Source organism: Haemorhous mexicanus, chromosome 28 (assembly GCF_027477595.1).
Source record: "Haemorhous mexicanus isolate bHaeMex1 chromosome 28, bHaeMex1.pri, whole genome shotgun sequence".
NCBI lineage: Eukaryota > Metazoa > Chordata > Aves > Passeriformes > Fringillidae > Haemorhous > Haemorhous mexicanus.
Genome location: NC_082368.1, coordinates 5743251 through 5759457, shown reverse-complemented (window position 1 = coordinate 5759457; position 16207 = coordinate 5743251). Strand labels below are relative to the sequence as shown.

The 16207-nt window shown below is 46.9% G+C and overlaps 1 protein-coding gene across 1 annotated transcript; it reads right to left on the bottom strand.

The window, feature by feature from the left end:
• Positions 1-11725: 11725 nt before the first annotated feature.
• Positions 11726-15590, bottom strand: HOXB13 (homeobox B13). The gene is made up of 2 exons (XM_059868977.1): positions 14999-15590; positions 11726-11985 (listed from the first exon to the last, which is right to left on the bottom strand). Exons 1-2 carry the CDS (start codon positions 15588-15590, stop codon positions 11726-11728), a joined length of 852 nt encoding a protein of 283 aa, XP_059724960.1.
• Between the last annotated feature and the right edge of the window lie 617 nt (positions 15591-16207).

The following is a 16207-nucleotide window of genomic DNA, read 5'->3' as shown; positions in this document are numbered from 1 at the left end:
AAAGGAAAAGGGGAAAAATTGGGGGGAAAATGGGGGAAAAGGGAAAAATGATCTAAAATTAAAATTAAATTGTATTTAGAATGAAAAATTAAATTTTAAATGAAATTGGAATTTGAAAGATTTGAGGTCAAAGCCCGAGAGCCGCTAGAGGGAGCGCGGGCCTCATTAACAGCCGGAATTAATTAATTACCGGCCGGAATTAATGAATTACCGGCCGGAATTAATTAATTACCGGCCGGAATTATTAATTACCACCAGCCGGAATTATTAATTACCGGCCGGAATTATTAATTACCATCCAGAATTAATTAATTACCGGCCGGAATTAATTAATTACCGGCCGGAATTAATTAATATTTTATTTAATAAATATTTTTTATTCATCAATCGATTTTCTTTAAATAAATTTTATTTATAGAATTAATTATTTTAATAAATATTTTTATTAATAAATAAATAAATTGATTTTATTTACTGAATTAAAATTGTATTTAAATAAATTTTTGTATTAATCAAGACATTTATTTTGTTTAAATACATTTTTATTTATTGAATTAAATTTTTATTTAAATATTTGTATTAATTAATTTTTGTTTAAATAAATTTTTATTTATTGGATTAAAATTTTATTTAAATATTTGTATTAATTAATTTATTTTTAAAAATATTTTTTATTTCTTGAATTAAAATTTTATTTAAATATTTGTATTAATTCATTTATTTTGTTTCAATAAATTTTTATTTATTGAATTAAAATTTTATTTAAATAAATATTTTTTTAAATTCATAAATCAATTGATTTTTAAATTCCTTTTTATTTCTTTCATGAAAATTTCATTGAAATAATTATTTTAGGGCTGGCAAATTCCAGGTATAAAATAAAAGGATTTTTGGGATTTTGGGATTTTGGGTTTTTGGGAATTCCAGCCCTAAAAGGATTTTTGGGATTTTGGGATTTCCATTCCCAAAAAAGGAAATTTGGGATTTTTTGGGATGGGAATTCCAGCCCTAAAAGGATTTTTGGGATTTTGGGAATTCCAGCCCCAAAAAAGGAAATTTGGGATTTTGGGATGGGAATTCCAGCCCTAAAGGATTTTTGGGGTTTGGGGATTTTGGGGTGGGAATTCCAGCCCTAAAAAGGTTTTCGGGGATTTTGGGGATTTTGGGGATTTTTGGGATTTTTGGGGATTTTGGGATGGGAATTCCATCCTTAAAGGATTTTGGGGATTTTTGGGATTTCTGGGATTTTTGGGATTTTTGGGATTTTTGGGAGGGGAATTCCAGCCCTAAAGGATTTTGGGGATTTTTGGTATTTCTGGGATTTTTGAAATTTTTGGGGTTTTTAGGGTTTTTGGGATTTTGGGGGATTTTGGGGATTTTGTGGATTTTTGGATTTTTGAGATGGGAATTCCAGCCCCAAAAAAGGAAATTTAGAATTTTGGGATGGGAATTCCAGCCCCTAAAGGATTTTTGGGATTTTTGGGATTTTGGGGGTTTTTGGGATTTTTGGGGTTTTTGGGGTTTTTGGGGATTTTTGGGGATTTTGGTGATTTTTGGGATTTTTGGGGATTTTGGGGATTCTGGGAATTTTGGGGTTTTTGGGATTTTTGGGGATTTGGGGGGATTTTGGGGATTTTGTGGATTTTTGGGATTTTTGGGATGGGAATTCCAGCACCCTAAAGGATTTTTGGGATTTTTGGGATTTTTGGGATTTTTGGGATTTTTGGGATGGGAATTCCAGCACCCCTAAAGAATTTTTGGGATTTTTGGGATTTCTGGGATTTTTGAAATTTTTGGGGTTTTTGGGATTTTTGGGATTTTGGGATGGGAATTCCAGCCCTAAAGGATTTTTGGGATTTGGGATGCGAGTTCCCCGCCCTCAGGAGGGGGCGATCCCGGGCGGCTCCTCCGGCCAAAGCTGAAATTTCTGGGAAATTCTCCCGGGAAAAGTCGGGAAATGGGAACGGCCGAGGGGAAAAATCCCCGAGCGCGGAATTCGTGGGAAAGGGGAAAAAGGGATGGAAAGCGAACAGGATTGAAAAGGAATTGGAAATAATCTGAATTCTAAATTACCAGCATCTTAAAAGAAACTGAATTAAAAAATGAACGGAATTAAAAAATAAAGTGAATTAAAAATGAACTGAATTTAAAATAAACTGAATTAAAAATAATCTGAATTAGAAATGAACATAATTTAAAATAAAGTGAATTTAAAATGAACTGAATTAAAAATAATCTGAATTAAAAATAAACTGAATTTAAAATAAACTGAATTAAAAATGAACAGAATTCAAAATAATCTGAATTTAAAGTAATCTGAATTAGAAATGAACATAATTTAAAAATAAAGTGATTTTAAAATGAACTGAATTAAAAAATAAACTGAATTAGAAATTAACATAATTTTAAAATAAAGTGAATTTAAAATGAACTGAATTAAAAATAATCTGAATTTAAAATAATCTGAATTCAAAATTAACAGCATTTTAAAAGAAACTGAATTAAAAATAAACTGAATTTAAAATAAACTGAATTTAAAATAAACTGAATTAAAATAAACTGAATTTAAAATAAACTGAATTAAAAATAAACTGAATTCAAAATAATCTGAATTTAAAGTAATCTGAATTAGAAATGAACATAATTTTAAAATAAAGTGATTTTAAAATGAACTGAATTAAAAATAAACGAATTTTTAAATAAACTGAATAAAAATGAACAGAATTTAAAAATAAGCTGAATTTAAAATAATCTGAATTTAAAATGAACAGAACTAAAAACAAACTGAATTTAAGAAACTGAATTAAAAATGAACTGAATTAGAAATTAACATAATTTTAAAATAAACTGAATCTAAAATGAACAGAATTAAAAATAATCTGAATTTAAAATTGCCATAATTTAAAAATAAACTGGATTTAAAATAAGCTGAATTAAAATGAACAGAATTAAAAAAGAAACTGAATTTAAAATAATCTGAATTAGAAATGAACAAAATTTTAAAATAAACTGAATTTAAAATAATATCAATTTAAAATAATCGGAATTAGAAATTACTATAATTTAAGAAGAAACTGAATTGAAAAGAAACTGAATTAAATATGAACAGAATTTAAAAAATAATAAAAATATAAATAAAATATAATAAAATATAAAATTGAAATAAAATATAAAATAAATCAAAATAAATATATAATAAAATATAAAATAAAAAAGAATAAAATAAAATATTTTTAAATTAAATTAATAATAAAATAGAAAATAAAATAAAATAAAATAAAATATTAAAATACAATTAAATATTATAAAATATAAAACAAAATATTAAAATAAACTAGATATAAAATATGAAATAAAATATGAAATAAAATAAAATAATTTTTTAAAAAATTAAAATAAAATAAAATGAAATAATGGAATAGAATAAAATAAAATATAAAATAAAATACAACAAATTTCTAAAAATAAAAATAAAATGAATTAATATAATAGAATGGAATAGAATAGAATAGAATAAAATAAAATAAAATAAAATAAAATAAAATAAAGTAATAAAATAAAATAAAATAAAATAAAATAAAATAAAATAAAATAAAATAAAATAAAATAAAATAAAATAAAATAAAATAAAATAAAATAAAAATGGGGAAAAATCGAAATAATTCAAATTTTGAATGGATGCAGAGGGAGAGAGGGGGAGATCCTTTTGTGGGGGAGAAATGGAATTTTTGGGGTCATTTTGGGGAAAAAAGTGTGAAAAATGAACTTTTGGTGAGGTCAGGCACGTTAAAAATGGAGGGAAAATCGAAATAATTCAAATTTTGAATGGACAGAGAGGGAGAGAGGGGGAAAAATGGAATTTTTGGGGAAAAAAGGGTGAAAAAATGAACTTTTGGTGAGGTCAGACAGGTTAAAAATGGGGGAAAAAATCGAAATAATTCAAATTTTGGGGAGGGGAGGGGAAAATCTTTGAGGTGGGGGTGAAATAAAAACTCGGATTTATTTTTGGGGGTTGGGAATGAGTTAAAAAAAGAGGTGAGGAGGGAAAAAAGGGGGAAAAAAGGAGGTGAGGGGGAAAAAAGGAATTTTACAGGCGGAGGTCCGGCGTTAATGGGAGCCCTGGAATGTTTAGGGCAGCTCAAGTTCAACGACAAAAACCTTTGAAGGGGAAAGGGGAAAAAATCTGGAATAAAAATAAAATAAAATAAAATAAAAACTTAACCAGCCCGGAGTTTGAACGGTGGAATGAAAAAAATGGGAAAAAAAAAAAGGAAATAAAAATTAAATTGAAATAAAAAGCCCGGGTCCAGGTAGAGTTTGTGAGCTGGGAAGAAAAATAAATGAAAAAAAGGGAAATAAAAATAAAAATTAAAATAAAAATGAACCAGCCCGGAGTTTGTGCGGTGGGAATGAAAAAAACTGAAATAAACTGAAATAAAAATCCCAAATTTGGGGCTGGTTTATCCCAGATTTGGAGCAGTTTTATCCCAGATTTTTGAGCAGTTCTATCCCAGACTGGGGGCTGGTTTATCCGGGTTTGGAGCAGTTTTATCCCAAATTTGAGAGCAGTTTTACCCCAGACTCGGGGCTGGTTTATCCCAGATTTGGAGCAGTTTTATCCCGGGTTTGGAGCAGTTTTATCCCAAATTTGGAGCAGTTTTACCCCAGACTCGGGGCTGGTTTATCTCAGATTCGGAGCAGTTTTATCCCAGATTTGGAGCAGTTTTACCCCAGATTTTGAGCCGGTTTATCCCAGATTTGGAGCAGTTTTATCCCGGGTTTGGAGCAGATTTATCCGGATTTGGAGCAGTTTTACCCCAGACTCGGGGCTGGTTTATCCCTGATTTGGAGCAGATTTATCCCAAATTTGGAGCAGTTTTATCCCAGATTTGGAGCAGTTTTATCCCGGATTTGGAGCAGTTTTTATCCCGGATTCGGAGCAGTTTTATCCCGGATTCGGAGCAGATTTATCCCGGGTTTGGAGCAGTTTTATCCCAGATTTGGAGCAGTTTTACCCCAGACTCGGGGCTGGTTTATCCCTGATTTGGAGCAGATTTATCCCAGATTTGGAGCAGTTTTATCCCGGATTTTGGAGCAGTTTTATCCCAGGTTTGGAGCAGTTTTATCCCGGATTTGGAGCAGTTTTATCCCAGTTTGGAGCAGTTTTATCCCAGGTTTGGAGCAGTTTTTATCCCAGGTTTGGAGCAGTTTTATCCCAGAGTTTCTGGGCCAGCTCTGGCCGGCTTTTGCCAGTCCCAAGTTCAGGGCTCGGGCGGGAGCGCGGCCCTGGCGCGGAGCCCCCCCCCGCTCCTCCCGCCGCTTCCCGAGCGCGCCTGGGGCCAGGGGCGGCTTCTACAGCCCGGCCGCTCCTCCTCCTCCTCCTCCTCCTCCTCCTCCACCTGTCCTCCTCCTCCTCCTCGTGTCCTCCTCCTCCTCCTCCCCCTCCTCTTCCTCCTGTCCTCCTCCTCCTCCTCCTCCTTCTCGTGTCCTCCTCCTCCTCCTCCTGTCCTTCTCCTCCTCTTCCTCCTCCTCCTCGTGTCCTCCCCCTCCTCCTCCTCCTCCTCCTCCCTTCCTCCTCCTCCTCCTCCCCCTCCTCCTCCTCCTCCTCCTCCTCCTCCTCCTCCTCCTCCTCCTCCTCCTCCTCCTCCTCCTCCTCCTCCCTTCCTCCTCCTCCTCCTCCCCTCCTCCTCCCCCCTCCCCTCCCCTCCCCCGCCCCGCTGTGTTTCTCTCTCTCCCCCCGGCGCTGCGAACGGCGCTGGGGGCGGGGAGAGCTCCTGGGCTGAGCCACCGATCCCAGTTTGGGCCACAGCTCCCAGTTTGAGCCCAGTCTGAGCCACCGATCCCAGTTTGGGCCACAGCTCCCAGTTTGAGCCACCGATCCAGTTTGGGCCACAGCTCCCAGTTTGAGCCCAGTTTGAGCCACCGATCCCAGTTTGGGCCACAGCTCCCAGTTTGAGCCCAGTTTGAGCCACCGATCCCAGTTTGAGTCACCAATCCCAGTCTGAGCCACCGATCCCAGTCTGAGCCACAGCTCCCAGTTTGAGCCACAGCTCCCAGTTTGAGCCACCGATCCCAGTCTGAGCCCAGTTTGAGCCACCAATCCCAGTTTGAGCCCAGTTTGAGCCACTGATCCCAGTTCGAGCCACAGCTCCCAGTTTGAGCCACCGACCCCAGTTTGAGACCAGTTTGAGCCAAAGCTCCCAGTTTGGGCCACCAATCCCAGTCTGAGCGACCAATCCCAGTTTGAGACACAGCTCCCAGTTTGGGCCACAGCTCCCAGTTTGAGCCCAGTTTGAGCCACCAATCCCAGTTTGAGCCACCGATCCCAGTTTGAGCCACCGATCCCAGTTTGGGCCACAGCTCCCAGTTCGAGCCACAGCTCCCAGTTTGGGCCACAGCTCCCAGTTTGGGCCACAGCTCCCAGTTTGAGCCCAGTTTGAGCCACCCCAGGCTCCCAGTTTGAGCCACTTCTCTCAGTTCAAGTGATGGCTCCCAGTTTGATCCATATCTCCCAGTTTGAGCCACGCCCAGTTTCCCAGTTTGAGCCATACCTCCCAGTCTGAGCCACGGCTCCCAGTTTGAGGCAGTCCAGACTCCAGTTTCAGTCACAGCTCCCAGTTTGAGCCATCCCAGGCTCCCAGTCTGAACCACCAATCCCAGTTTGAGCCACCCCAGTTGGAGCTCTGGCTCCCAGTTTGGGCCACCCCAGTCTGAGCCACTTCTCCCAGTCTGAACCCCGTTTCCCAGTTTGAGCCACGGCTCCCAGTTTGAGTCCTGGCTCCCAGTGTGAGCCATCCCAGTTTGAGCCCAGTTTGAGCCCACTCTGAGCCCAGTTTGAGCCCACTCTGAGCCCAGTTTGAGCCCAGTTCGAGCCCACTCTGAGCCCAGTTCGAGCCCAGTTTGAGCCCAGTTCGAGCCCAGTTTGAGCCCAGTTCGAGCCCAGTTTGAGCCCAGTTCGAGCCCAGTTTGAGCCCAGTTCGAGCCCAGTTTGAGCCCAGTTTGAGCCCACTCTGAGCCCAGTCTGAGCCCAGTCTGAGCCCAGTTTGAGCCCAGTATGAGCCCAGTCTGAGCCCAGGTTGAGCCCAGTTTGAGACCAGTCTGAGCCCAGATTGAGCCCAGCCTGAGCCCAGTTTGAGCCCACTCTGAGCCCAGTTTGAGCCCAGTATGAGCCCAGTTTAAGTCCAGTCTGAGCCCAGTTCGAGCCCAGTCTGAGCCCAGTCTGAGCCCAGTCTGAGCCCAGTCTGAGCCCAGTTCGAGCCCAGTCTGAGCCCAGTTCGAGCCCAGTCTCAGCCCAGTCTCAGCCCAGTTTGAGCCCAGTCTGAGCCCAGTCTCAGCCCAGTTTGAGCCCAGTTTCCCACTGGGTTTCCAGCTGCTTTGGGGATACGAGGAGAAGATCTCTGGGTGCAAAAATGAGGGAAAAACAAAAGAATTCAGGAAAAAAAGAGAATGGAGGGAAAAATAAAATGGAGGGGAAAAAAGAAAGGAGGAAAAAAATGGGGAAAAAAAAAGAAATGAGGAAAACCAAAAATGAATGGAGGGGAAAAATTGAGAAAAAAAAAAGAATGGAGGGGAAAAATGGAGAAAAATAAAAGAATGGAGGGGGAAAATGGAGAAAAATAAAAGAATGGAGGAAAAACAAAGAATGGAGGAAAAAAAAATTCCGTTTTTCTGTCAAAGGATGAGCCCGGGCACGGAGGGACCAGGGGGGAGCGACCCTTCCCAAAGCCGTAAATCCCGCGGGATGGACTCGGGTTTGATGGGATTGGTTTTATTTCCCTTCCCTGGGGACACGCCCGGCTCGGGAATCGGGGCAGGAAATTCAATATCCGTAAAATCGGGGGAGAAATTTATTATTGGTAAAATCGGGGGGAAATTCAATATTGGTAAAATCGGGGGGGAAATTCAGTATTGGTAAAACTGGGGGGAGAAATTTATTATTGGTTAAATTGGGGGGAAAATTCATTATTGGTAAAATCGGGGAGATAATTTATTATTGGTAAAATTGGGGAGAAAATTCAGTATTGGAAAAATTGGGGGGAAATTTCATTATTGGTAAAATTGGGGAAGAAAATTCAGTATTGGTTAAATTGAGGGAGAAAATTAATTATTGGTAAAATTGGGGGGAAAATTTATTTTTGGTAAAATCGGGGGGAAATTCAATATTGGTTAAATCGGGGGAGAAAATTCAGTATTGGAAAAATTGGGGGAGAAAATTTATTATTGGTAAAATTGGGGGAGAAAATTCATTATTGGTAAAATTGGGGGGAAATTTATTATTGGTAAAATTGGGGAGAATTCAATATTGGTAAAATTGGGGAGAATTCATTATTGGTAAAATCGGGGAGAAAATTCATTATTGGTAAAATTGGGGAGAAATTCATTATTGGTAAAATTGGGGAGAAATTTCATTATTGGAATTATTGCCGGTCTGGGGTGAGGGAGCGGCCTGGGGCGGGGATTGTGACGTCATGTGTGACGTCATAGCTCGGAGCGCCCGGCCATTGGCTGTTCGCCTCGCTGGGGGTTGTGACGTCATCGCTGAAAGGGAGGAAAAATCTGGGGGAAAAAAGGGGAAAATGGGAAAAAAGCCCCAAGGGGGAGCGCGGCCGCAAATTCTCAATAAATCCTTTATTCTATCAGAAAAAAAAAAATTCATAAAATTCTCATTATTTAGGGCAAAATGGGGCTGAAAATCCGGGATCTGTGCCAGCAGGAAAAGCAGGGGGAAAAGGGGAATTTTGGGTGGGAATGGTGGAGTTTGAGAGGTTTTGGAGAGGTTTTTTTGGGGAGTTTCGGGTGGGTTGAAAGGCGAGATGTGGGACAAAGAAATCGCCAGCGTGGGGCTGGAGCTTCCCCCGAGGCGGGGAAATAAAATAAAAATAAAATAATTACAGAGGAAAAAATAGAAATCCCCAAATATTTCATTGATATATTTAATTTTTATACTTAATTTATATATTTGATTTATATATTTGATTTATATATCTGATTTATATATTTAATTTTTATATTTAATTCATATATTTCATTTATATATTTAATTTATATATTTAGTTTATATATTTTATTTATATATTTTATTTATATATTTAATTTATTTATTTTATTTATATATTTTATTTATATATGTAATTTATATAGTTGATTTATATATTTTATTTATATATTTAATTTATATATTTATTTATATATTCAATTTATATATGTAATTTATTTATTTTATTTATATATTTAATTTATATATTTATTTATATATTTAATTTATATATGTAATTTATTTATTTTATTTATATATTTTATTTATATATTTTGTTTATATATTTGATTTATATATTTGATTTATATATTTAATTTATTTATTTTATTTATATATTTAATTTATATATTTTATTTATACATTTAATTCATATATTTTATTTATATATTTAATTTTTATATTTAATTTCACCCCGTTTATTCCGCTGCTCCAGCACCAACCCGAATAATTTTCTTTTTACGCGGGGATTTCTCTAAAAACGGCCAAAAATTGAAATTTTCCGGGCGCAAATCCCCGGATTTGAGCCCAAACCGAAGCGGGCTTGAAGGGTGTCAGGACACGAGCGACGAGAAGGGATTTTCGCGGGTGATAAATGTTTATCCACTCGATATTTTATCGCTTTGACACATCCACGCAGGGCTGCGGCGCCTGAGCTCGTGCAGAACAAAGGTACAGAAAGTCACAAACAATAAAAATCCCTTGGTGGGGGAAAAAAAGGTAAAATAATAAAAATAATAATAATAATAATATAATATAATTATAATATGATCAAAGCAGTACGTGCCTTTATAACCGGTGCCTACATGGGTGCTGTACATTCCGCTTTCTGTCATTAATTAATTAATTAATTGCTTTATTTACCCCCTAATGAGGCTCCCGTGGTCCCGCCCGCCCTTGGGGATCGTTTGAAACCTCTCGTTATTCCCCCCCGGTTCTGCCGCAGAGCCCGGGGCGGGTTTGGGGTGAATTCGGGGGATTTTGGGGTTCGGGGTCTTTGGAGCGCTCTGGGGGGGGCGGGCACGGGGGAGGGTCCCTCCTTGGGGGGCTGGGGACAAACCGGGGGGCCCGGTGACAAAAGGGGGGATCCCGGTGACAAACGGGGGGGTCCTGGTGACAAATGGGGGGTCCCGGTGACAAACGGGGGGTCCCGGTGTCCCCTCACCCCACAGCGGACAGCTGGGGGTCCCTGTGACAAATGGGGGGTCCCTGTGACAAATGGGGGGTCCTGGTGACAAAAGGGGGGTCCCGGTGTCCTGGTGACAAACGGGGGGGTCCCGGTGACAAACGGGGGGTCCCGGTGTCCCCTCACCCCACAAGGGACAGCTGGGGGTCCCGGTGACAAATGGGGGGTCCCCGTGACAAACGGGGGCTCCCCTTCACTCCCCGGGGGACAAAAGAGGGTCCCGGTGATAAATGGGGGGGTCCCGGTGTCCCCTCACCCGGCGGGGGACAAATGGGGAATCCCGGTATCAAACAAGGGGCGGTCCCGGTGCCAAAAGGGGGGTCCCAGTGTCCCCTCACCCCACAGGAGACATCTGGGGGTCCCTGTGACAAAGGGGGGGTCCCGGTGTCCCCTCACCCCACAGGAGACCACTGGGGGTCCCGGTGACAAACGGGGGATTCCTGGTGACAAACGGGGGTCCGGGTGTCCCCTTCACTCCCCGGAGGACAAATGGGGGTCCCGGTGACAAACGGGGGGCCCTGTGCCGAGCCGGGATTGCAGCGTCCCGGTGCCAAATGGGGGGGGGGGTCCCGGTGCCACACGGGGGTCCCGGTGACGAGCTGGAGTCTCTGTGCCACGTGGGAGTCCCTGTGCCAATCGGGGGTCCTGGTGGCAATCAGGGGTCCCGGTGCCACGCGGGGGTCCCGGTGCCGGGTGGGAATGACGGTGCCCCCCGGTGCCAACCGGCGATCCCGGTGCCGCTCGGGGATCCCGGTGCAGATCGGGGATCCCGGTGCCACGCGGGCGTCCCGGTGCCACGCGGGGGTCCCGGTGCCGGGTGGGAATGACGGTGCCCCCCGGTGCCCAGCGGCGATGCCTGTGCCACGCGGGGATCCCCGTGCAGATCGGTGATCCCGGTGCCAGTCGGGGATCCCGGTGCCACGAGGGGGTCCCGGTGCCGGGTGGGGATGGCTGTGTCCCTGTGCCACGCGGGGTCCCGGTGCCAGGCGCGGATCCCGGTGCCGATCGGGGATCCCTCTGCCACGCGGGGGTCCCGGTGCCACACAGAGATCCCGGTGCCGAGCGGGCGTGGCAGTGCCCCCCAGTGCCACGCGGGGATGGCGGTGTCCCTTGACACACGGGGGCCCCTGTGCCATGCGAGGATCCCGGTGCCGAGCGGGCGTGGCGGTGCCCCCCCGGTGCCAAGCGGTGATCCCGGTGCCACTCGGGGATCCCGGTGCTGATCGGGGATCCCGGTGCCACTCGGGGGTCCCGGTGCTGATCGGGGATCCCGGTGCCAGGCGGGAGTGGCAGTGGCCCCTGGTGCCACGCGAGGATCCCGGTGCAGATCAGGGATCCCGGTGCCGAGCGGGGGTCCCGGTGCCGAGTGGGGATCCCGGTGCCACGCGGGCGTGGCCGTGCCCCCCAGTGCCCCGCGGGGATGGCGGTGTCCCTTGACACACGGGGGTCCCGGTGCCGCGCGGGATCCCGGTGCCCAGCGGCGGTCCCGGTGCCCCGGGGTGCCCTCAGGGGGTGGCGGCGGCGCCGGCCTTGCCCTTGGCCAGCACCTTCTTGTCCTTGACGCGGCGGTTCTGGAACCAGATGGTGATCTGCCGCTCGCTCAGCCGCGTGGCCGCCGCGATCTTGCGGCGCCGCTCGCGGGTGATGAAGCGGCCGCGGGCGAACTCCTGCTCCAGCTCCCGCAGCTGCCCCTTGCTGTACGGAACGCGCTTCTTGCGGCCGCGCCGCAGCGAGCAGCCCTCCGCGGGACACGGGCCCGCCGCCTCTGGGGACAGCGGGACAGCGGGGACAGCGGGGGATAACGGGGGATAACGGAGGATAACGGGACAGCGGGGGGACAGCGGGGGGATAACGGGGACACGAGGGGATAACGGGGACACGGAGATGTGGGGGATAGTGGGACAGCGGGACAGCGGGGACAGCGCGGGGATAACGGGGACACGAGGGGATAACGGGGACACGGAGATGTGGGGGATAGCGGGACAGCGGGGACAGCGGGGGATAACGGGGGATAACGGGGACACGGAGATGTGGGGGATAACGGGACACGGGGCACAGCGGGGACAGCGGGGACAGCGGGGGATAGCGGTGACACGGGGATGTGGGGGATAGCGGGACAGCGGGGACAGCGGGGACAGACAGCGGGGACAGCGGGGGGTAACGGGGGGATAACGGGGACAGCGGGGACAGCGAGGGGATAACGGGGACACGGAGATGTTGGGGAATAACGGGACAGCGGGGACAGACAGCGGGAACAGAGGGGTGACAGCGGGGACAGAGGCGACAGAGGGGACAGCGGTGGGATGACGGGGACACGGGGGGGACACGGAGATGTGGGGGAATAACGGGACACGAGGGAACACGGGGGGACACAGGGGGATAACGGGGACATGGGGGGACACCGGGGACAGCAGGGACAGTGGGACACGGGGGGACAGCGGGGACACCGGGGGATAGAGCGGGGACACGGGGGGACACCGGGGGGACAGTGGGGATAGAATGGCGACAGAGCGGGGACAGCGTGGGGACAGGACGGGGACACAGTGGGGGGACACCGGGGGGACACAGGGGGGGACAGAGGGGGGACACAGAGGGACAGAGCGGGGTCACAGCGGGGTCACAGCGGGGTCACTGCGGCCCCCAGACCCCCCAGACCCCCCCAGACCCCCCAGACCCCCCCAGGCCCGGCCGAGCCCGCCGAGGTTGGACTCGTTCCCTTCTGCTCCCTCCTGCCATGGAAAGGTTTTCCCTCCCTCTAAATATTGAAAAGAATTCAATTTCCGCATTCCCCCTCTTGGTCCTGAAAGGGTTTGAAGCTCTGCGCTCTCCCTCTCGGTATTTAAAACAGTTAATTTCGATTTTCTCCTTTTTGGGATGGAAAGGTTGTGAATTTCTCCATTCTCCCTCTCGGTATTTAAATACATTGAATTTCTGTATTTTATCTCTCGCTATTTGAAGGTTTTAAAGTTTTACATTCTCCCTTTCCATATTTAAACATTTTTAAATTCTATGTTCTCCCTCTCGGTATTTATAGAATTTTAAGTTCTGCATTCTCCTGGAAATATTTAAATATTTTTAATTTCTATCTTCTCCCTCTCGATGTTGAAACATTTTGAAGCTCTGAGTTCTCCCTCTCGATGTTTGAAATGTTTGAGGTTCTCCGTGCCGATATTTCAAGATTTGGGGTTAATTCCCGGCATTTTTTAACTTCTCCACCCTGGGGAGTCGGAAATGTCACCCGGGAGCCCCGAGAATGTCCCGGGCGGGACCCCAGTGGCATTTTCTGCACCCCAAAATATCTCATCTGGGGCCAGAGAAAAGATCACCTGAATCCCCATTAATGATCATTTAAATCCCGATAAAAGATCATTTAAATCCCGATTAATGATCATTTAAATCCCGATAAAAGATCATTTAAATCCCGATTAACGATCATTTAAATCCCGATAAAAGATCATTTAAATCCCGATTAACGATCATTTAAATCCCGATAAAAGATCAATTAAATCCCGATTAATGATCATTTAAATCCCGATAAAAGATCATTTAAATCCCGATAAAATATCATTTAAATCCCGATAAAGGTCATCTAAATCCCGATTAAAGATAATTAAATCCCGATTAATGATCATTTAAATCCCAATTAATTATCGCTTGAATTCCGAGAAATGATCATCAGAATTCCGATAAAGGATCATCTGAATTCCGATAAATGATCACCTGAACCCCCATCAATCACCTTCTGCCTCCCTGCTCGGAGTCAGGAATGGCCGTGATAAATTAAAATCAATTCCATTAAATTAAATTAAATTATTATTATTATTATTAGAATTATTATTATTATTAGCATTATTAGCATTATTAGCATTATTATTATTAGCATTATTAGCATTATTATTATTATTATTTAGTGGCCCCCAGCCCGCTTTGCCTCCCAACCCCCCCCCAGCACATCCCGAACCCCCCCTGCCCTAAACCTGACCCAGAGCCTAAACCTGGCTGGGTTTAACCCGGACCCAGAGCCCAAACCCGCGCTAATCCCGGCTGGGTTTAACCCGGACCCAGAACCCAAACCCGCGCTAACCCCGGCTCGGTTTAACCCGGACCCAGAGCCCAAACCCGCGCTAACCCCGGCTCGGTTTAACCCGGACCCAGAGCCCAGACCCGGCTCGGTTTAACCCGGACCCAGAGCCCAAACCCGCGCTAATCCCAGCTCGGTTTAACCCGGACCCAGAGCCCAAACCCGCGCTAATCCCGGCTCGGTTTAACCCGGACCCAGAGCCCAAACCCGCGCTAATCCCGTCTCAGTTTAACCCGGACCCAGAGCCCAAACCCGCGCTAATCCCGGCTCGGTTTAACCCGGACCCAGAGGCCAAACCCGCGCTAATCCCGGCTCAATTTAACCCCTCCCTGCCCGCCCCCGCGCTAATCCCAGCTGGGTTTAACCCGGACCCAGAGCCCAAACCCGCGCTAATCCCGGCTCCGTTTAACCCCTCCCTGCCCCCTCTAACCCCAGCCCGGTTTAACCCCTCCCTGCCCACACCCGCGCTAACCCAGCCCGGTTTAACCCCTCCCTGCCCCCCCTAACCCCAGCCCGGTTTAACCCCTCCCTGCCCACACCCGCGCTAACCCCAGCCCGGTTTAACCCCTCCCTGCCCCCCTACCCCCAGCCCGGTTTAACCCCTCCCTGCCCACACCCGCGCTAACCCCAGCCCGGTTTAACCCCTCCGTGCCCCCCCTAACCCCAGCCCGGTTTAACCCCTCCCTGCCCGCGGTACCTGCGAAGTGCGGTTTGAGCAGGAATCCTCCCGGGCCCTGCTCCTTGGGGCAGCACCTCTGCCCTGCCCAGCCCCCTCCCAGCGCCCAGGGCTGGGGGCACCCCCCGAACCCCCCGTCCGGGGCCAGCAGCGCCTCGGCCCGGGGCTCGGCCAGCGCGGGCACCACGGGCACGTCCAGGAACGCGGGCACGGGCGGGTACGCGGCTCCGTAGCCCGGGTAGAAGGCGAACTCGCCGGGGCGGCTCTGGAAGTCCTCGGTGCCCGCGGGCGGCTCCAGGAACTTGTCGGCGGTGCCGGGGAAGGGGCCGGGGGGGCCGGGACCCCCTTTGAGCGAGCCCCGAGCCACGCGGCACGAGTAGAAGCCGCCGCCGAAGCAGCCGTAGGGCAGCGGGGCCGAGCCCGGAGGGGGCTTGGGGGGCTCCGGGGGCGGCTCCGGGGGGAACGCGGGGTTCATCCCGGCGGCGGCGGCGGCAGCAGGAGGAGGAGGAGGAGGAGGAGGAGGAGGAGGAGGAGGAGGAGGAAGCAGCCCCCGCGGCTGGCCGCCCGCGAAGCCGCCCGCAGGCAGGAGCCCCTCGAGGCCCGGGGGCTGCATGGGGGGCGCCGCGGGGGCCGGGGCATGGGGAGAGGGGCTCGGAGCTGCCCGAGGGGGGTCCCCGAGCCTTTAAAAGGCCGCGAGCCGCCCCCCGAGGCCGGTGATGCCGCGGCCTGACGCGAAGGGCGGGGGTTCGCTCATTGGTCGGTGGGGGCGGGGGGAAAAGGGGGGGAAAAATGGGAAAAAATCCAAACCCGCATCGGGAAAAAAAATTTAACAAAAAATTCTTCGGTGTCAATAAAGAGCTGGAGGAATTGCGAAAATGGTTTTATGGCCTGGGGAGAGGAGGAGGAGGAGGAGGAGGAGGAGGAGGAGGAGGAGGAGGAGGAAGAGGAGCAGGAGGGAGGATCCCCCCGCTCGCCGCAGGAGGGACTCGGAGGTGGCTCGGGAATAAAAAAAATAAAAAATAAAAAATAATAAAAATAATAAAAATAAAATTTAAAAAATTAAAATAGAAATAGAAAATAGAAATAGAAATAGAAATAGAAATAGAAATAGAAATAGAAATAGAAATAGAAATAAAAAATAAAAATAAAATTAAAGAAAAATAAAATAAAAATCGCGGGGGAAGGCAGAGGTGGGGAAATGGGGGAAAAGAAAGGAGAAAAGGCAAAAGA

Bases quoted from the DNA above. Each gene is read 5' to 3' on its own strand.
- HOXB13 (XM_059868977.1), bottom strand. From the start codon at position 15,590: ATGCAGCCCCCGGGCCTCGAGGGGCTCCTGCCTGCGGGCGGCTTCGCG. The intron at 11,986-14,998 runs GTACCGCGGGCA...CGCTGTCCCCAG, and splicing joins GCTCAAACCGCACTTCGCAG to AGGCGGCGGGCCCGTGTCCC.